Source organism: Perissodus microlepis, chromosome 16 (genome assembly GCF_051167445.1).
Source record: "Perissodus microlepis isolate ML-2025 ecotype Zambia chromosome 16, ASM5116744v1, whole genome shotgun sequence".
Lineage (NCBI taxonomy): Eukaryota > Metazoa > Chordata > Actinopteri > Cichliformes > Cichlidae > Perissodus > Perissodus microlepis.
In genome coordinates this window covers 32,461,031-32,482,244 of record NC_140476.1, presented here as the reverse complement: position 1 = coordinate 32,482,244, position 21,214 = coordinate 32,461,031, and the positions used below count along the sequence as shown (strand labels likewise).

General features: G+C 43.4%; 1 protein-coding gene and 1 pseudogene across 1 annotated transcript; one reads left to right on the top strand and one right to left on the bottom strand.

Annotated features, from left to right (window-relative positions):
* The first annotated feature begins 2,568 nt into the window (after window positions 1-2,568).
* LOC146371256 (uncharacterized) lies at window positions 2,569-4,670 on the top strand. The gene is made up of 3 exons (XM_084908607.1): window positions 2,569-3,164; window positions 3,320-3,460; window positions 3,601-4,670. The coding sequence occupies exons 2-3, from the start codon at window positions 3,337-3,339 to the stop codon at window positions 4,086-4,088; spliced, it is 612 nt and encodes a 203-aa protein (XP_084764733.1). The 5' UTR covers window positions 2,569-3,164; window positions 3,320-3,336; the 3' UTR covers window positions 4,089-4,670.
* A 1,295-nt stretch (window positions 4,671-5,965) lies between these two features.
* Window positions 5,966-13,568, bottom strand: LOC146371255 (uncharacterized; annotated as a pseudogene).
* Between the last annotated feature and the right edge of the window lie 7,646 nt (window positions 13,569-21,214).

The following is a 21,214-nucleotide window of genomic DNA, read 5'->3' as shown; positions in this document are numbered from 1 at the left end:
CAAGATATTTACAATAAGCAGACCTCAGTGCAAGAAAGACTCTTTCCAACACTGAAAAGCACAAAGACCAACTTTGACATTAAAATGTGCAAAACAAGTACAAGATATTTACAATAAGCAGACCTCAGTGCAAGAAAGACTCTTTCCAACACTGAAAAAGCACAAAGGCCAACTTTGACATTAAAACAAGTACAAGATATTTACAATAAGCAGACCTCAGTGCAAGAAAGAGTCTTTCCAACACTGAAAAAGCACAAAGGCCAACTTTGACATTAACATGTGCAAAAACAAGTACAAGATATTTACAATAAGCAGACCTCAGTGCAAGAAAGACTCTTTCCAACACTGAAAAGCACAAAGACCAACTTTGACATTAAAATGTGCAAAACAAGTACAAGATATTTACAATAAGCAGCCCTCAGTGCAAGAAAGACTCTTTCCAACACTGAAAAGCACAAAGACCAACTTTGACATTAAAATGTGCAAAACAAGTACAAGATATTTACAATAAGCAGACCTCAGTGCAAGAAAGAGTCTTTCCAACAATGAAAAGCACAAAGACCAACTTTGACATTAAAATGTGCAAAACAAGTACAAGATATTTACAATAAGCAGACCTCAGTGCAAGAAAGAGTCTTTCCAACACTGAAGAAGCACAGAGGCCAACTTTGACATTAAAACAAGTACAAGATATTTACAATAAGCAGACCTCAGTGCGAGAAAGCGAGGTGGGGAGGGGGCACTCACCTTCCTCTTCACTGACACGCATCAGCATCCAGTTCTTCATGAGAAGAGGGGGAGGATGAGAGGGCGATGTACTCACCTTTACTGACACACTCGGTATCAGTGTCCCACGCTTCATCAGAAGAGATGCCGCTCAGGAGACTGTCATCAAGGATCCTGATGACTTCAGAAAGGTCTCGTTCTTGGGACGTTCAACAATGTAGTCAAGACAGCCTGTAAGGAAACAAAGTTTAAAATAACAGTAGGAATGTAGTAAACACCCAGTGCTAAAGCTACAGGCTACATTCATATCAGACTGAATGACACTTTACTTGTTCATGTGAGAAGAAAACAAGATTTCAACTATGTCCACAATCATTAAGTGAAGCATCCAAATCTCTGCCAAGGCAGCTCACTCTGTGCACACTACACTTTTAAGGTAACAGTATTGTATTTTGTACACATTCGTTTTGTTTATTTGTTCTTTTTAAACCTTTATGCAAACACTACGTTGGAGTAAGTAATGGATAATAGGTACTGATGTGTAAAGAACTGGACATGAATAGCATACTACAGTAAATTCATAAATAACTTTGCAGCTCATTCCCGTACTTTTTTTTATTCTTTCATTAACGATGTAAAATATAAAGCAACATTTAATCTCCCCATGTACCAATTCCATGTCCTAAATATTGCTAATACAAAAAAGGCAGTAGAACTCCAAGCACAATTTTAAAAATAAAACACATTTTTGTAACAGTTTGACTTCATGATTATTTTTGACTATGATTGATGTTTTCAATATTCTTTTTTATATTATTTCATTTTATTTTTTTATTTTTTTTATCATCACATATGTAGCTGGGAAAAAGTTATAGTTTATTTAAATGAAGCCTTTGATCCAGAGAAGAAAATGATGTCAGGACCTACAGGGGATCTGGTGTGTTTACTCCTATATGTTCTACCATTGTGAGGAGATGCTGTTACCATAGAAACCGATAAACACATATACATATGTATATTTGGGGGAGGGGGGCATTTTACGAATTTTAAGCTAATTTTAACCATTTCATTGGAAAAAAAAGTGTCAAATTTGAGGGCTTCAAATCAAAGTAAAACCTTTTTTCACATTCATACACCAGTCGTAATAAATTCTACACCTCTCCTGGAAAATTTAAAGCATAAAAGCAATTTGCCAGGAAAAGTCTTGGAACACACTTATTTTGATCACATTAAAACGTGATATTCACACTGGAACCTGTAAAATTATTATAGTCATCTAGTGACTCTTGAAATAATTGAAGAAATTTTGAAATGTACCAGGTGTCTGTCGACGAGTCGGGGTCCACGATCTTCAAGCTTTGCTGTTATGATGAAACACAAGTACAAAAGATCCAAAGATGCAGTAGTTGTTGTCGCTTTGTAGTAAAATCCGCTTTCTGTAGAAATATTCTCCAAACGTTATCTTTCCACAAGCTGAGCTTGGAGCAGGTCAAGACAAGTCCAAGAGCAAGTGTAAAGGAACGGCTGGAACCTTGTGCAGCATTCATATACCAACAGCCTGCGTGGTTACGGTTGCTAACATGCATGTGCACGTGATAGAACTATATGAACTGAGCCCATCAGTGTAATTTACAGTAAAGTTATGGTCATTTATAGTTACTGCCTTTGTCACCCTTTATGTGGGATGTCTAATAACCATGTAGGTATATCCAGAAATAAACACAGATATTAGAAAGCAGTAAGTCAGTACCTGAGATGTTTGTTTGAGTGAATAACATTAGCATAGCTCATGCTAATATTACAGCTTCACATTCTTCTTTTCAAAGGTAACAAAAACTTAGCGTTCTCGCTACTTACCATGCTGTAATACAGGTATATGCTAGCAATGACAACATTTAACAAATGTTTTTTAAAATGCTAGCCGTGCTAATTAGCCTTAGGATTGCTTGAGGTCTTGTTTCCAGCTCTAGTTGTCATAAGGGAACTTAGGCCTGTGCGAGCCTTTGGCACGAAAATGAGTCTCGTAAAGCTCACTATTAAACTGACAAAAAGCCTTAGGACCTAGAAACTATTATTCTTACAACTGTGCTGTGTTTATGTTATAACATATATAGGGCTTTGGAGCGTGATGTCACGGGAGATGGGCCACGCCCCCTTCCGCCATGACAGTAGGCCAGACAAACGATACCATTTCAGCTATGGATCGTACGTGTTGTGTTGTCGGTTGCAACGTTAGATCACACGATCGTGAAGGCAAGAAGCTGGATAATGGGCTCTCTTTTAATCGTTTTCCATCCTGGAGGCAACGTGAGGGATCCCATGTATCCGATATTACTAAACAAAGACGTCAGGCTTGGATTGCAGCGGTGAGACGAGCGGATATCGAGTTCTCTGCAATCCCCAGCTTTTTTTGGTTTGCTCGCGGCATTTTCTTTCCGGTGAGTTCTAAATTAATTCATATCACTCTTGAAAGGCTTTTAGTGTTATTTTCAATGTGCTGAGGTCATAGATAATGAGATAAAACATGCTAATGTGTGATGCTGCAGAACCACGTCATGTCGACTGAGTAGCTTATGATTTGGCATTATTGCAGGCAAACCAGCATATGAAATGGATGTAACAAATCCAGACTGGGCACCAACACTGCACATGGGGCACGACGACATACCTGTATCAGACTCGGACCGGCACTCAAGGCGTACGCAACGGAAGCGAAAAAGAGCACCCATCGGAGGTAAACAACCCCCCTCCCCTCTAAAAACATACTAAATTGCTATCACTGTACACTAATCCGCACATAACTTCCAGATGAATCACACACCTGTCATTGGAATATTGGTGTACATTTACCTTATGTCTAGTTTTATCTTACAGGCTTTCGTTATGCAGCTGCAGAGTCTGAAGGTGTGCCCCGTGCAGAAGTGATCGATGAAGATCTGACAGAAGACCAACAACAAAATCACAATGTCATGGAGGCAGTGGACAGCAGTTGTGTTGGACAAGTGGAGGTTGAGGTACCAGCTGCAAATGTGGACAGTGGTGATCGGACAGACAGCGTCTCGGAAGCTAAAGGGCAGACGAAGGATTGTGTGTGCAATGAACAGGGCAGAGCAGAAATAAACCGGCTGTTGGAGGAGAACAGACTGCTTCAATCACAGTTGCAAAAGACAGAGCTGAATGAACATTTCTTAAAGGATGATACTGAAAAAGTAAGATATTACACTGGACTACATTGTTATGCTGTCTTAATGTCCCTCTTCAACACTGTCAAAGATTTCCTGCCAATATCGAAGAAACTGACAGGTTTCCAAATGCTCTTACTCACACTAATGCGTCTGAGAGGGGGGGCGTGCATCAGATAAACACATCACAGAGAAATGTGGCATTCTTCAAAAGCTGTTACCAGGGGACGTAGTATTGGCTGACAGAGGCTTTGACATCAGAGATGCTGTAGGAATGATGTGTGCGGAGGTCAAGATTCCAGCTTTCACAAAAGGCTACTGTCAACTTGCTGCAAGGGACTTTGAACAAACGAGAGCAATTGCCCACCTGAGAATTCATGTTGAGCGAGTAATAGGTAGTTTGCGCAACAAGTTCAAAATGCTACACACTACAATGCCAATCCGATTAACTCATATCATGTGAGGGTGAAGACACAACACTGCTTGATAAGATTGTTAAGGTTTGCTGTGTTTTGGTGAATGCCCCAGTGTGGTTGTCAAACCAGTGCAAAATGAAACCTGCTCTTGTTGAGTATTCATAAAGCTGTTGTGTTGCATGTGTAGTTCATTGTAAATAATTGTACTTTGTGTGAAGTGGTTTCAATAAAACAGAAAAGAATAGTATATTTGTTTGTTTTTTTATTCTTGATCTGTTCACATGTACTTAGCAAGTACATAAAAATGAAATGCAAACTATTTACATGGCAACACACAGCTGGCATCAATCTTGAACCACAAAATGAAACATTACAGGCTATTTAGAGCAGCACGTTGTTTGGAGAAGTATTTCCCAACAAGTTCAGGAAGGCACACTTTAAGAAAGAAGTCTTGTGCTTGGTTTAAACGCGGTTCCCAGAAATCCACATCAGGGAAGATGCGTATCACAGCAAGGTCTTTCTGTGTCCACACAACGAGGTCACAGTGGTCGTCTGGGTTTCCACTACACTTCCTTATTTCATACGGGTCCACATTACCGATGCACGCAATTTTTTCAAAGTACCGTCTCTTGGCGTCTGGGCGCAATCGGTCGCGATACAGCCCTTTGCCTTTGCGCTGATTTTGAGCATGGTTCTGGCAGTCCCGATTCCAACACTCCAACACTGTGCGCTTGTTCTGCTTCCTGGCCTACTGACATGGCGCCGCGATCCCACAATGCACTGCGGCGTGACGTCAACTCCAAAGCCCTATAGCAAGAACCTATACCGATAATTGACATTTGACCTCACTGTATGATTATAGCAGCTGTGTGTTATGTCATGGCATGTTTTAAAAATGCCACCTGAAATTTAGGAGGTGGGTTCTTGAGAGTTTTGTACTTTCATCTGATAACGCATACTGTTTATGTATATTTAACACAACAGGCAAGGGATTGTGGTATAATTATAATTAACACAGATTGTGTAGTCTTTAAATAGATGAGCATTTTTAAAAGCACACATATTATTTGAACACTTCCGTAACTTATTTTTAGTTTTGCTGCACATAAGTTGAATGCAATTAAATCTCATTACCTTTTATTATCCTTGAACTTATTTCTAATTCAACACGTAATATAAACACTGCTTATTTAAAAAATAATAATTAAAACACTCCTCGTAATGCGTTAAAATCAGCCCAACTTTTATTTTCAAATTTAAAGCATTTCAGCCAACATACTGGACACTGTTCTGCTGAACAACACACATATTTCCAATATTGTAGCTGGTGTTACTTAATAATTTATTATTTTATTTGTCACACACTTTAAAACTTTAATAACTTTTCAATAAAACAAAGTCTCAGATTTAATTATTCTGAAACTAAGTTTAAGCTTCCCATAACTTTTTATTGCAAGTTACATTACTAATATAATAAATATAAAATGTTTTTATTGTTCATCCACAAGTGCAGTCGAACAACACAGAAGCTTGGTATGTTCGTTTGTCAGTCGAGGCATTACTGCTTGAGTGCCTGTCATGAATTTAGCTCATCCAAATGCAATTGTCTGAAGAAAGTCTTTAACATTGTCCCAACTTCCCTTAAGTACAGTGGCAGTAGATGTGGGCTGGAGATGCAATGACCTTGAACCTGCAGGTGACCACACCATCTGTGATGGAGGGCTCATCTCTCCTGGTGTCCTGCAAGGAAACAACAATATTCTTTAGAACACCAAGTTATATTTGATCTACTTATTTCACTTATCTGTGGCCGGGTTGTGGGGGCAGCAGCCCAAGCAGAGAACTCCAGACCTCCTTTTCCACATCCACCTCCTCCAGCTTATCTAGGGGAACTCCATCATGTCTTGGGTCTGATTCAGGGCCTCCTCCTGGTGGGAGCTCGGCCAGTACACCTCACCTGGGAGACGCCCAGGAGGAATCCTTGTCAGATGCCAGAACCACTTTAACCTGCTCCTTTTGATGTGGATGAGAGAAAAATACAGAAAAAACCCAATAATCATATGATTTCTAATGAGCATGCGCTTTGGCAACAGTGGGAAGGAAAAACTCCATTTTAAAAGAAAGAATCCTCCAGTAGCACCAGGCTGAGGAAGGGACAGCCATCTGCCACAACCTGTTGGGATGAGCAGAGGAAGACAGGACAAAAGATAAGCTGTGGAGGAGAGCCAGAGATTGATGATAAGTAATGATTCAATGCAGAGAGGTGTATAAACACATAGTGAGTTAGAAAGGTGACTGAAGAAGAAATACTCAGTGTATCATGGGAATCCGCCACCAGCCTACGCCTATTGCAGTATAACTAAGGGAGAATTCAGAGTCACCTGGTCCAGCCCTAACTATGTGCTTTAGCAAAAAGGAAAGTTTGAAGCCTAATCTTAAAAGTAGAGATAGTTTCTGTCTCCTGAATCCAAACTGGAAGCTGGTTCCACAGAAGAGGGGCCTGAAAACTGAAGGCTCTGCCTCCCATTCTACTTTTAAATACTCTAGGAACAACAAGTAGGCCTGCAGAGCGAGAGCGAAGTGCTCTAATAGGGTGATATGGTACTACAAGGTCATTAAGATAAGATGGGGCCTGATTATTTAAGACCTTGTATGTGAGGAGCAGGATTTTGAATTCAATTCTGGATTTAACAGGGAGCCATAGTCTGTCCCCCAGTGCATGTAGCAGGCATGGAGGAGATCCAGGCCCCAGACACCCAGAGGCTCCCAGAATGTGAGAGCCCAAGGAGGACCATCGGAGTTGCAGCCATGCCACCCTCCTGTGAAGCGCTGAGGAGAGCCCCAGATTAGAGGTCACCCAGCAGCCACGGAGCAGAAGCCACAGGGGGCCCGTGATGTGGCCGTGGGCTCTGCCGGCAGACAGCTGCGCCAGAGTGACCTGAGCCACAGGCCCAGAGGCCAGAGGACTGAGAGCCCCCCACCCCCCGGAAGTGGCCTGACGGAGCCACGGGTGTGCCAGGCCCCGCCAAGCAGTCACTGGGAGTGAGCCGGTACATACCTGAGCGCCCAGCCCCGGACACCAGAACCACCAACACACCGACGCCTGAGGGCATCAGCCAATGGCAAGGAGTGTAGTGAATCGAGATAGGCCTCCATACTTTGGAGGGCCTGAGATGTTCCCAGAGAGGTGGAGTGTAAGACCCACCCTGACATACAGACACAGTCGAACAGGCGCACGCAGCCACCAACGGGCATTCCCACCCTCATGCACACATATTCAAATACTCCACAATCACCCAACGTGGAGACAGACACAAGTGGACACTGTACACAGTCCTCTTTTAAGGAAGAAAAATCATTGCAGATTCATGCATTACTGACTTTGAAACAGTTACAACAACATATCTAATAAAATGGACATTCTCAGTCACCCACACATGAAGTCCTCTACCCCACCACCCTCGGAAAAAAACATACGTTACTTATGTTGTTTCTTTTTATGTTTTTTACAACTGTGAAAGATTCACTGACTCTTACTAAATGACCTCACACAGTGCCTAATTTCTAAAAAGGATTTCACACTAATAGAAACACATCGACTTCTCTTTTTTCCAGAGAGAAACATGTAAACCTGCACTCACACTGTATTCTTTTTGTTAAACCGTCACTGGCTCCTTCACTGGCCTCCTCATGTTTGGGTGACACTTAACAGCTAATTACTGAAATGTTCTCACTGCATGTTTGTATATCAACTAACGCACTGTTGGATCACCCAGAGAACTTTCCGCTCACATGAAACATTTTTTGCAAATGCATCCTGACGCTAATTTGACCTGCAGGCTTTCAATTGCTCCTCTGTTGTAAACCCCACAGCAGCTTTTTCAGGCCAAAAGAAGGTTTTGCACTAGCACAGAATCCGACCCTGAATATCACCATGATAGCTCTGACCACTTGATTTCTCGCTATTAACTTTATCAAATGAAACACTCTGAAGATGACAGCTGAATTCCAATCAATTAAACTAACTCTGCATATGGTATTCCTGTCTTGGGATCAAAGTGCTGGAGAGGTGATCCGGTGAGTTCCTGCAGGACAACATGATGTGAAAAATTCTTGTTTGGTTTGAACAACAAAACTGATGAGTTGCTGACTGAGCTGCAGCTAGTGTAAATCATGCTTTTGATGGATATTTCTCACTGACACACTTTTTGACCTCCTCTAATAACAAATGTTACCTGAGTTCAGTGTGTACTGCTTTCGTGTCAAGTAGATATGTGTCAGATGTTCTTGATTGAACCTCCTGGTCTGGTTGTTTCATGCAGGCTATACTTATGTTCTTGATCAAAACCGACCTCAAAAATCAATGATGTTTATCTTAAGATAGACACTCAGTGATGCTGCAATAGCAGGAACTGACCTTCAAACCCTCATCCTGCCCTGCACCAGTGGTCACAGTGGGAGATTGAAGTAGTTTAAGCAGTTTTGTCCTGTTGAAATCAGCTGATCTTTAGTGAGCCCCTCTGATAAATATTTAGACTTTCACACATTTCTGGTTGTAGGAGTGGGCTGATTAAAGTGTCTACTTTCTTCACTTTACAAGCAGCTTAAATATCGTACAAGGACATTGCTCAAAATTTTATAACACATCTGTTCTGCTATCACTCCTGTCAGCTAAGAACAGAAAGCTGAGGCTACAGTTCATATGGGCTTGGAAGATTGGGAAACAATGCCGAGTCTCAATTTCAATCTTGTTGTAACACAGATTATATTTTTCATGAATAGAGTCAGCCAGGACACAGCCTTCCTCTGCACCCGTACCTACTCCTAATACACAGAAGAGTAAACACAGTCAGTAAGCTTGTCACTTACAGAACTCATCAGGAATCAGAAGACTGCAAATCCTATAAAAGAGTTAAAGATGCAGCGTTAAGAGCTTATGAGCTGGCATTATGGTTAGTTTATTGAAATTTAATTTTACACTTTGTTATTTAACAAGCTTAGGAGCCCTGGCCAGTGTGAGTGTAGAATAATCAAGTCTCCTCTTCTGATAAACCTCCATCTGTATTACTGAAAACAGTTAATGAGACTGAGTGTGAACATCTTCTATATTATGTGTCCTAAACTGACATACATGGCCTGCTACACTAAACCAAAGGAATCCCAAAAAGTTGGCTCTGTGCATCTGGATGTAGGGTTTTCAGTGGGAGAAACGTTTTATCGCTCATCCGAGTGACATCTTCAACCTCAGCTGACTGCAGGTTTAATCAAACTTATACAAGAGTACATTTCCATAATGACTGACACTAACACCACTGGAGAACAGTTTTAGCCATTATGCAACAGCCCAGCCACAGTTCACCATCAATTTAAACTGAATAGACATTCGAAGCTAACCTCTAAGAGAAAATCTTTTCACTTTGTGCCATAAGTCTTAATGCAAACTGAACATTTAACAGTCTTTCCTGAAAACCCTCTCTTATCTGATCATTTTCTAATAACAGTTTAATATACAATAAATGATTACACAGCAGTGGGGAGATTTCATCACAGTGAATGTCTTCATATGTCTTTCTGAAAGTGCTATAACTGAGTTTAAGAATATAATTCACCCACTGTTATCATCTTCAATGCTTTGTACCAACAAAGAGCAGAGCAGCTACCTGAACGCTACTCCACCAGAGGTTGATTAACTTGTTTATAATTTTACCTCCTTACTACATATGACACTGGATACTGTAGCTCCTGTGAAAAAGAGAGCTTCAAAACAGAAGTACTTAACTCCCTGGTATAACTCTCAAACATGTAGCTTAAAGCAGATAACTCGTAAGCTGGAGAGGAAATTGAGGATCACAGATTTAGAAAGCGAACCGTACAGCTCGAACATCTTACTATTCATACCGTAGACAGAGTGTCAGAGTGGGTAAGAACACCTCTTCCACCCTTGTGGTCAACACCGGTGCCCCTCAGGGGTGTGTCCTGAGCCCTCTGCTATACACTCTCTTCACCCATGACTGTATTTCCTCCTGCGCGTCCAATCTCATTGTTAAGTTTGCCGATGACACTACAGTGCTCGGACTTATATCCAACAACGATGAGACAAACTACAGGACAGAGGTGCAACAACTAGAGTCATGGTGCCACGACAATAACTTGGTCTTAAACACCAAAAAGACCAAGGAGATCATTGTAGATTTCCGGAGGAAGGGTCATAACAACCATCTGCCTCTCTTCATTGGCAGTGAGGCGGTGGAGAGGGTGAGTAGTTTTAAATTCTTGGGGGTAACTGTGACCGAGGACCTGTCCTGGGGCAACCATATCACCTCAGTTGCACGGAAGGCCCAACAGCGCCTCTACTACCTGAGGAGACTGCGGAGCGCACACATTCCCAGATCTCTGATGTTGAACTTCTACAACTGTGCCATCAGCAGTGTTCTGACGTATGGATTTCTAGTGTGGTTCCCCAGCTGCACCAAGGCCGATCAGCAAGCACTCCAGCGGGTGGTGAAAGAAGCTGGCAGAATTATTGGAACAAGTCTGCCAGAGATTAGTAATATCTTCCCCACTCGCTGTCTGAGGAGGGTGCATAGTATCCTGCGGGACCAACATCACCCTGCGCGCCACCTTTTCCACCTGCTGCCCTCAGGGAGAAGGTACAGGTCTATACAGGCCAGAACATCCAGATTGGCCAACAGCCTGTATCCACAGGCTGTGAGGCTTCTGAACTCTCTGCCCCCCTCTCACGGACAATAACCATATCCAACTCTTTAATAGCACTGAACTGGTCTGCATTGGTGCATCATATCTTTATTCTCTTTCCCCCTCCTGCCCCCCCCCCCCCCCCCTTTCTTAAATAGATAACTATCATATCTGACATCATATCTCACAGTACAATAATAATATTGTATGGGTTGCATTGTTGTACTTTGTCATGTTTCTCAGGTCTTTGTCTGAATTTCTTATGAACATTACTTGTCATGTTCTCATGTTGTTGCTAAGGATTGTCTTATTGCACTGGAGTCACACTGGGTTAAATATTTACAGTTGGGTTTTAAGGGGTATTTATTATTTTCTTTATTATTGTATTTATGGGTTGTACGGAAGCTCCAAACGCAATTTCATTGTTCTCTGACAATGACAATAAATACTTATCTATCTATCATTACTGACTGAAGAAAATGAGAACAACCCTAGGTTTCTCTTCAGCACTACACTGCACTTCAGCACAGCCAACCATTCCTTTAACGTTAAGTAGACCGGGCAGCACGGTGGCACGGTGGTTAGCATTGTTGTCTTGCAGCAAGAAGGGCCTGAGTTCAATTCCACCATCAGGCCAGGGTTTGCATGTTCTCCGAGTGTTTGCGTGGGTTCTCCCTGGGTACTCCGGCTTCCTCCCACAGTCCAAAGACATGCACTTTGTGGGGAAAGGTTAATTGAAAAATCTAAATTGCCCATAGGTGTGAATGTGAGTGCAAGTGGTTGTCTGTCCCTGTGTGTTGGCCCTGTGACAGACAGGTGACCTGTCCAGGGTGTACCCTACCTCTTGCCTTATGACACCTGGCTCCAACACCCCCCGCGACCATGAAAAGGATAGATGGATAGTAATGACTTTATGAAATTCCTCACAAATACAATTTTAACCATTAGAGGAAAAAAACACTCATAATCATGTAACAGATGTAACATTATCTACAGCCACTTTCATTCATTGATATTCATTTAGAGATCTTTCTCCAATTGATCTTTCTGAGTTAACATCAGTAATTACTTCCTCCAAACCATCAACGTGTCTTTTAGACCCCATTCCTACAAAACTGCTCAAAGAAGTCCTGCCATTAATTAATGCTTCAATCTTAAATATGATCAAACCCTCTCTAATGATCCACAGGCCTTCAAGCTGGCTGTAGATAAACTGTCACTTAAAAAGCATCTCTAGACCCAGCAGTCTTAGCTAATTATAGGCCAATCTCCAACCTTCCTTTCATATCAAACATCCTTGAAAGAGTAGTTGTCAAACAGCTAACAGATCATCTGCAGAACCTTTCTTGTGAACCTTTTTTGTCTTATTGGTCAGTTTCATTGCAGGGTAAGTGTTTGACGGGACATATCACCGATCTCAGGATGTGTGTGTGACATGGCTTATGAGTGATCGCTGATTGCAAGGCGTTTCTGTGACGTAATTTATCGGCGATCGCCAGGCGTGGGTTTGACGTGACGTATTAGCGATAGCAGGGCGTGGGTTTAATGTGACATATGAGTGATCACCGATCAAAAGGCATGAATCGCAGGGTGTGTGTGTGACATGACGAATCAGGTATCTCAGGGCGTGTGTGTGATATGTCTTTTGAGCGATCGCCATTTTCAGTTTGTGTCTGTGACATAACCAATCAGCGATACACCCATACACCCATACAAACATACACACACATACATACATACATACATACATGTAGCCGGCCTTTTCCACTCCTGCATCACTGTACCTCTTGGCCATTCCCTGGTACATGGGCTCCAAGGACCTTTCCGTCTCAGACTGAACCATGACCCATGAAACAATCAGCCAGTTTTCATTCATTATGGAAAATCTGGACATGACCCCAGATGCCAGCATGACTTTTCGTGCCACCTTCCTGGTGTGGTCAGACCTGTGGATGTGCCCAAAAGTGCCTTGGAGGAGTTTGGATATGGCTGGATGTTGACGTCGGAATTCGTCGAGCCGGCAGTCAGTCAAGTAATGGCTGGACACAGAGATGCCACACCAGGCATGTGGGTCTTCCTAAGACCTGAAATCCGGTGGCTTATTTTCCTTCCTCAGGAACTTCCCAATGGTCCTCTGTCCATGGGCTCCTGCCTCAGAATCCCAGACCGATTCTGTGGCATGGAGGTACGCCAGGGGAGCTCGCTCGTACTTGAGGTGCATGAGTTCATTTATTTGGTTTGCCATGTCTGCTGGAGATTTGCCAGTCCTCCTGAGCTCATTCATAACAGACTTGCAGATGGCCTTTTTGTATGTAAGAAAAGCAGGGAGAAGGTTGGTAAACCTTTTGGGCAGTTTCTCCAGCCATCGTGGATTGTCAGCAAACCAGTTCCTGCGACAAGCCCTGCAGCAGAGTCGTGAGGACAGGATGTAATACTCACCACTGGTGCCAACAATTACTCGTGGCCTGCCCACACCAGCAGAGACCACTTGTGAACGAAAGCAAACATGGAGACATGGCAAGATTTAATTGTTTCTTAAGCTGACCATGATAGCTGTCATGGCTGTGTGTAGGTAGGCAGGAAGCGAGGACCCAAAATGCAGGACTCAAGGAGGTGGAAGAAACTCAAAATACACAGCTTTTTAGCTGGGATGAAGCAGAACAGAAAAACACTAACTAAACTGGGAGTACCGAATAACTAGACAGGTTGGCAGGCTGGCGAAACAAAACAAAATACCAGGAGCACAAGTCCAGATATACAAAACAAAACTAGACTGGGCTAAACCATGAGTCCACGAAAAAGTTCGGGGGGTCGACCCGAAGGTAGACAGCACGGGGCCAAAACAGTTCAGTTCCGGAGGCCGACCGTGCGGACGGCAACGGCGTGGAAACAGTTCAGGGGGCCGACCGTGCAGACGGCAACGGCGGCGACGGGCAAACAGTTCTGGGGGCCGACCGTGCAGACGGCAACGGCGGCGATGGGCAAACAGTTCTGGGGGCCGACCGTGCGGACGGCAACAGCGGCGACGGGGATGACAGTGCTGATTCGGAGGCCACCCACGACGGCGATGACGTACGGCAAAAGGCCCGGAAAGTGGCCGGCGACGCTGAGGTGGCAGTTTGGGACCTGAAGACGGCGTGGCCCCCGCAGCACCAGGCGAGACAGAGGCTTGGACAGACGAAGCAGAGGTTGGGCCAGGCGAAGCTGAAGCCCATGCAGGTGAGGCTGACCAGGTTGCTGCAGGCGACGCTGAAGCCGTTGCAGAGGCTGCTGCAGGCGGCGTGGATGAAGCTGGTGGTGGAGCAGCTGGTGGCTGGACGGGCTCCTCGGGCCCCCCAGCTGACGAGGAAGGTTGCTGGACGGGCTCCTCAGGCCCCCCAGCGACAACAGTCACAGAACCAGTGGGCACCAGGGCCCCTGGCACACACAGGGCTGAATCAGCAGGCACGGGGGCCCCTGGCAGGGACAGAACAGAACCAGCAGGTGCACAGACCTCTGGCAGGATTAACTCTCCCAGGCTCTCAGCGGAGAATGATGGCTGAGAGGTCTCAGAGTTTTCAGGTAACATGAGATTTGCCAGCTTCTTGGTTTCCAGGGGTCCAGAGTCAGCTGAGGGTTGGAGCTCAGCCTCTGGGGAGGCCCTGGAGAGAGTAGCAGTCTTTATGAGTGTGTCTTCCTGTTTAACATGAGTGAGAAAAGGGGGCGGCTCAACAAGAGACGGAGCTGCTAAAGACTGAGGTGGTGGTTGAAATGAGAATGAAACTGGTGGTGGAGAAGATGGTTGAGCTACAGGTAATGAGGACACTGGAGGCTGAACTGATGATAAAGTTAATGATTCTTCTACAAACTGAGCTACTGCCTGGGCCATGGACTGTAACAGAGTTTGTAGTAAGTCTGGCTGTGGTAGTGACTGAGCTATGGGTAGTGAGGCTGAATGTGGTGGAGGTGGCGACTGGGCTTCAGGCTGGGCGGCTAACTGGGCTGATGTGGCTGAGTAGCTAACTGGGTTGCTGACTGAGCTGAGGGCTGGGGAACACAGTTCATTTTTAACAGAACCCTCAGGACCCTTCGTTTCAGTTAGTAGCTCACAATCATCTGATACAAAAACAGTCTTTGGATCTTTGGAGTTATTGAGCACAGAGACACCCATCTTCCTGGTTTCATTGACAGGCTCAAAAGGAGCAGGAGTGACACAGTTTGTATGGCTCAATGAGTCGGTATAATTGTCCTTATAACAAGCAGTCCTTTCATCTCCAGTGCCGCTTACACAACAAGCCGGCCCGGAATTAACAGTTTTTATTTCAGCAGGAGCCAAAAGAGTAGCCCCGCCACTCACCCTAGCCGGCTGTACAGAAAGAAATCCAGGCTCCCGCTGGAGCTGTGAATGCTGGCGGGGCGTCTGCCGCTTCCCTGTTGAAGAGGGAGCAGGGCAGGCTGAAGGTGATGTGAAAAAACCCGGCTGCTGCGGTGGCGTGGACAAACTCTGCTGCGGTTGCTCCTGCTGCGGTGTGGAAATGTTGGATACACTGGGGGGAACAATGATAATCCCCAGCATCTTATAAAACGCCTGTGCTGGTGTGAGCTGCTCGCAGGTTCATAGTATTCCTCCCGGTGCCGCCTCTGGCGCTTTCCTCGGGTCCGGGTTGCAGGCGTCGACAGTGGGGAGGAAACGGAAGAGTGAGTAGAGGGGTTAGTGGCAAACGAAGGCGACCGGCTACACGGTGGACCCCCAAGAACCAGCCGGGTCCCATCAAAAGCCGAGCGGCGCCTCCTCACTGAGTCCGCTGGATCCATTTTGTGGTCGCGTCGTTCTGTCATGGCTGCGTGTAGGTAGGCAGGAAGAGAGGACCCAAAATGCAGGACTCAAGGAGGCGGAAGAAACTCAAAATACACAGCTTTATTGCTGGGATGAAGCAGAACAGAAAAACACTAACTAAACTGGGAGTACCGAATAACTAGACAGGTTGGCAGGCTGGCAAACAGAAAACACAGAGGGAGTGAGGGCAGAAGACGTTAACGACGCGACGCTGAACACTGGAGGACACGCACTATAAATACTGAGGCAGGAATAAGAGGGAACGAGGAACAGGTGGGACACAGCCGGGAGAAATTACACTTAACGAGACACGGGGAGCAAAGCTAGACACACAGACATAAGACAGGAACATGAACCTCCAAAGTAAAGCAGGAAACAAGACACACTTTACTAGGACACGGACTCGACAGAGTGAGACAGACAAGACATTGAACTAAACCTGCAATAACAACGAAATACAACCCGAACATTAATCCTAATACAGAAACACAGATTCATAATAATAAAAATCAAAGCACCAGAGAAACATAAAGAACAATCCATCATTCAAAAATAAACCAAAACATAAGGAACTCAAAATGCTGGGTCGAACCGACCCAGAACCATGACACTATCAGGATTGGGTAGTCGCCAATATCACTAATTTTGCATTCCAAGTTTCCAAAAAAGGGGGGGTCGTCAATGTTTGGTGCATAGATGTTGCTTAAAATCATCCTATGGCCTTGAATCTCAGCCAAGAGTAGCAATGTGGGGGGGGGGACTTCTTTGCCTCCCTCCTGCTGTGTGCCCAGCCTGGTGGCTGCGGTCTGTGACCGGCTCCCGGTGCAGACGGCTCCCTGTGTAAGTGTTTCCTCACCTGGCTCATGTGTGCCCAGCCCAATTTTACTCTTTAAGTGTGTGTGCGTGCGGGGGGGGGGGGGGGGGGGGTATGTATCCATGATCGTTTATGTTAATGAGAGTGTGGGGAGTGAGTTGGAGGGCGGGGTGGGCTGCTTTTAACCATGTAAAGCACTTTGTGCTACATTTTTGTATGAAAAGTGCGTTATAAATAAAGATTGATTGAATGTCCGCTCATCTTCGTCCTTAACCATCCGGATGCATTTAAACTGTAGCTGCTTATGAATTAAAATTGTTACACCCCTACTCTGACTGCTGCCACGCGGAAAAAATACCTGACCCACCCAATCACGGCAAAGTATTTCTGACTCTTGGGGAGACAAGTGAGTCTCTTGAAGAAAGACAATGTCAACTTTTTTTAATTTGATAAATGTCATGATCTTCTTCTTTTTAATTGGATAATTAAGGCCCTTTACGTTCCAGGTCATTAAGGTAAGGGCCCTTTGGTACTTATTCGCCATCATGCAGTATGTATCAGACATATAACAGTGGGGTAACTTATTATTAAAACCAGGAGTTCAATACCGAGTGGACAATATTTGGAAGGCTGGCTGTAAGTAAAATAGGGGAGTATGGAAGTAAATAAAAATAACAGCCGATAAACATTTAAACAAATACCTCTGGGGTGACCAAGAACACTAGTCACCCTCAGGTGGGCTATGAGCCCCAGAAAGAAAACATAAAGTTTATGGTCCGTGACTCAGTGACCAGTCGAACAGTCATAAACAGGACCCGTCACCAGCAGCAGCAGCATAACAAGTCAATGTAATATGAGGAGAGCAGTCATTCTGGGACTTAGCTACCTGAACACACCTCTATGCAGGTTGGTTAGAACTGTCCCTTGACAAACTGAGAAGGGCTTTATGACAACTGAATTACTAAAAGAGGAATTTAATAATCTTAGGGAGCTTCTCTACCAAGCAGATTGTGTCGTATTCTCAAAAGTAGCACAACTGAATAAATCAAATCAAACCGCGAAGCCCTATAATGTTGAAACTAAACAGGAGGTGCAAAGTATATCGTGGATAGCATGTTAATTAATGCTAGGGCAAAAAAGGGTAGTGTTTAAATCCAAGCCTTTGACTGTAAATAACTCCCTTAACCTCCTAGGACCTGGCGTCCACATATGTGGACATCACATTTTGGGTTATTTAGACCAAAATACTCAATTTTGGTCTACAAGGGCCTGATATCCACTTACGAGGACATTATACTGCTACCGTGCTATCGAAATTTTAAACGAATATCCTCATATGTGGCTCTTATTTTTCTTAAAAACAAAAATAAGGTAAAAAAAAAATCTGGCAATTCTTTGTTTTTACATCGGGGCCCAATGTGACCAAATATCAAAGAGAAATTAATAATGCTGCCGTGGAAGAGTTCGGGTCTTAGGAGGTTAAGGTAAAGACAGAATGTAGTCCTGGGGGGTTTTTTGGTCGGTAAACTCACGTCTGTCCTCCGTCATTTTCAGCACCAGCACCGCTGGGAACAGTAGGGAGAACTTTATCTTCTATTTGGTGCAGCAACTGTTTACAGGGATTCAATCCCACTCGTTTGTCCGTGACAAGTTTGCAATAGTCAGGGAAGATCATGTTGTGGTGGCCGTTCCAGCTCAGCTGCCCTGGAACGTGTTCAGAGTTTCACATCAACTATCAAGGATGATCTTTAATGAAATTTTGAATATGATGCAACCAGGCTGTCCCAATGCAATGTGTGAGTCTAGCTAAACTCTTTCTGCACTGAAACACTGAAGATGTTCTATCCGGTCAGCTGTTCTGTGCTGAAGTCTGCTGGGGAGCATCCTTGTTTCTGACAAGTTGGTGGTAGAAAGGTGCACAATAAAGACCTTAAAGCCATCCTGAACAACTCTGATCACCCACTTTATAACATCTTGATGGAACAAAAAAAAACCCCCATCAGTACTGGAAGACTCGTCATCTCTTTGTTCTCTTTGTTGTAAAACAGAGAGATTCAGAAAATTATCTGCAGGTTTTTTCAGTTCTCATTACAAATAGCAGATAAGCTATTTCCCTCTGGAATCATAAAATGTATTCTTATTCTTTTTATTGTATATAAGGCATTGTCTTTTTTGTGGTTGGAAGCAGGAATTTTCCTTTTAATGCCATTTGGAAGTAATAGAAAAAGTAGCTCATATAGACAAAGTCAAAGGGCTTTTACTCTGAAATGCAAAATCAGACAGACTTGATATTAACAGGATACCACTGTGAGGTTGTGTGGTGTTGATATGCACTGCAATTAGCCTGTGGAAACAGGAATCTTCCTTTCACCAGCATTCCTAAGTCACTAAAAGAGTAGGTTATATATGGGCAATTTCAAAGGGCTTTTATTTTGGAAGGTAAAATCAGACTGACTTGATATTTACATGGAACCATCGTGAAGTTGTATGCTGTAAATATAGACTGCAATTATCCTGTGGAAACATAATGTTTTCTTTTAGCATTCTGAAGTCTTGAAGCGATCACAGGAAAAATAACCGCGGGTGAAGATAAACTTTCAGGAAGTTAAGAGATTATCAGTAAGAGTGAAGAATGTCTCAGATTGACATTCTGAGAAATACGGAACTGCATACTACACATTCAAATAACAAATATTGGGAAATACCATATTAATTAATGTTGTCACGAAAATATTGCAACTTTAATCACTAAACTAGGCCAGGATCTAGATCTAGAGCTCAGCCCCAAATATCTTTTTGAATTCAGGGATGATGTGAAGGGGAAATTATGGTTCAGTGGTGGAGCAGTCTAATGGAGGCTGCTCTTGTTCCTCAAAAACTGGAATGCTCCATTTCATTTTGCAAACAGTAGGGTGATATTTTCCTAAGTAATTCCTATGTGTTGATGTTAATTGCTGTGGAAGTGCAATCTTGTACGATATAGGTTAGAGAAACAGAATACAACTGTTGCAGCTCACTTTAGAACTAGTTAGCACATTAGTAAATGTATTTGTACCCCACGCCTTCGCCTACAGGAGAGGCGCAAGACTGTTTTTAATTAAAACAAATTAAAACAATATTTCCACACCGGAGCGTTAATGTGTGATCGTCCTTCCCGAGGAAGGAGGGGAGAAAAAGGCAGACGCGGAGAGTGAGCCGTGAAGTGTATCATGTGAACCACCCGCATCAACACAGACGCAGTCAGACGCTTTGGGAAGGTAACTGAAACACTTTGTGCTGTGTTTGCGAAGAGGACGTCCGATTTGTATCCTTCCTTTAAACGAGACATAGATGTGTTTGCTTTTAGACACGCCGCGTAAAACCGGTCAATTCCTCCTTTAAAATTTTTGTATTATTATTATTATTTTTATTTCTGTTATCAGGTGGCTCATCAGGGCACTTTCGATGTGGATCTCGACAGAAATTACAGTTATTGCACTTCTTCTGCAGCGCTGTCCCCATGTGAGCAGATATTTAACCCCCCCCCCCCCCCCCCCCACACACACACACACACCTTTTAGTAGGATTTTTAAACGCAAAATAGCAGTAATGGCAGTTTTCGTCTCTGCCTTAGGGCATATCCAGCGTTATAGCTCTTTCAGTGTGTTTACAGGTTGAAGCTGTTCGTCCTGAATGCGACCCAAACTACATTTTGCTCCAAGATGAAGTGTCCTGTTTGGAGCTGCTCAACAATACTTTCATCAGCCGAGGACAACAACAAGGCGAGTACCACATTTTATCTCGTAATAAGAAAGAAAGACTAAAAATAAATAAAATAACTTGTATTGTATATTGTAATGAAGATTTCACCATGACCTGCCCCAAAGATATCTGTTGTAATGTGGTTTAAAAAAAAACAAAAAAAAAACAAATACGAACAAACCACTAAGCTTGATAAAAAAACATCTACTTTATGTTATTACTGAATACATTTGTATTTTGTAAAAGAAAGGCAGCTATTGTGCCTTCTTAATGGTGGGCAATCTCAAGACAGTATTTTTTCTTCTGCTTATACAAACTACTTTAGTATTTTTGCAGTAACACGTGTTTGTTCTTTCATAAATTTTGCTGCCAGTAAATTTACTGAATTTATTTACATTTCTTACTGGGAATTACATGACATCACATTTGACCTCGCAGATAATAAACCTGAAAAAGGAGCAAAACCAAAAAGTACAAATAGCGAAAGTGAAACTGAGGCTGTTCACTCCAGTATAATCCAGCATTGTGATATAAACTTCAGCTTCACAGCTACTTTGACAGAATGGTTTAAGATTTTCTTGTTGTCATTGTAGATGTATTAGAGCTGAACTGAAGTATTTTCCTATGGCCTTATTTTTGTGCCACTATTCTGAGCGCACGTAAAAAAATTGCAGGTGCAAGTGTTGCATTTTGAAGAGAAATGTATTTTCTTTTGCGAAGAAAAGCTAAATTTGAGTGAACAAAATTCATTGCTGCATGCAAAAACTGTATTTCAGTGTTTGCTATTATACACACACACACACACACACACACACACACACAC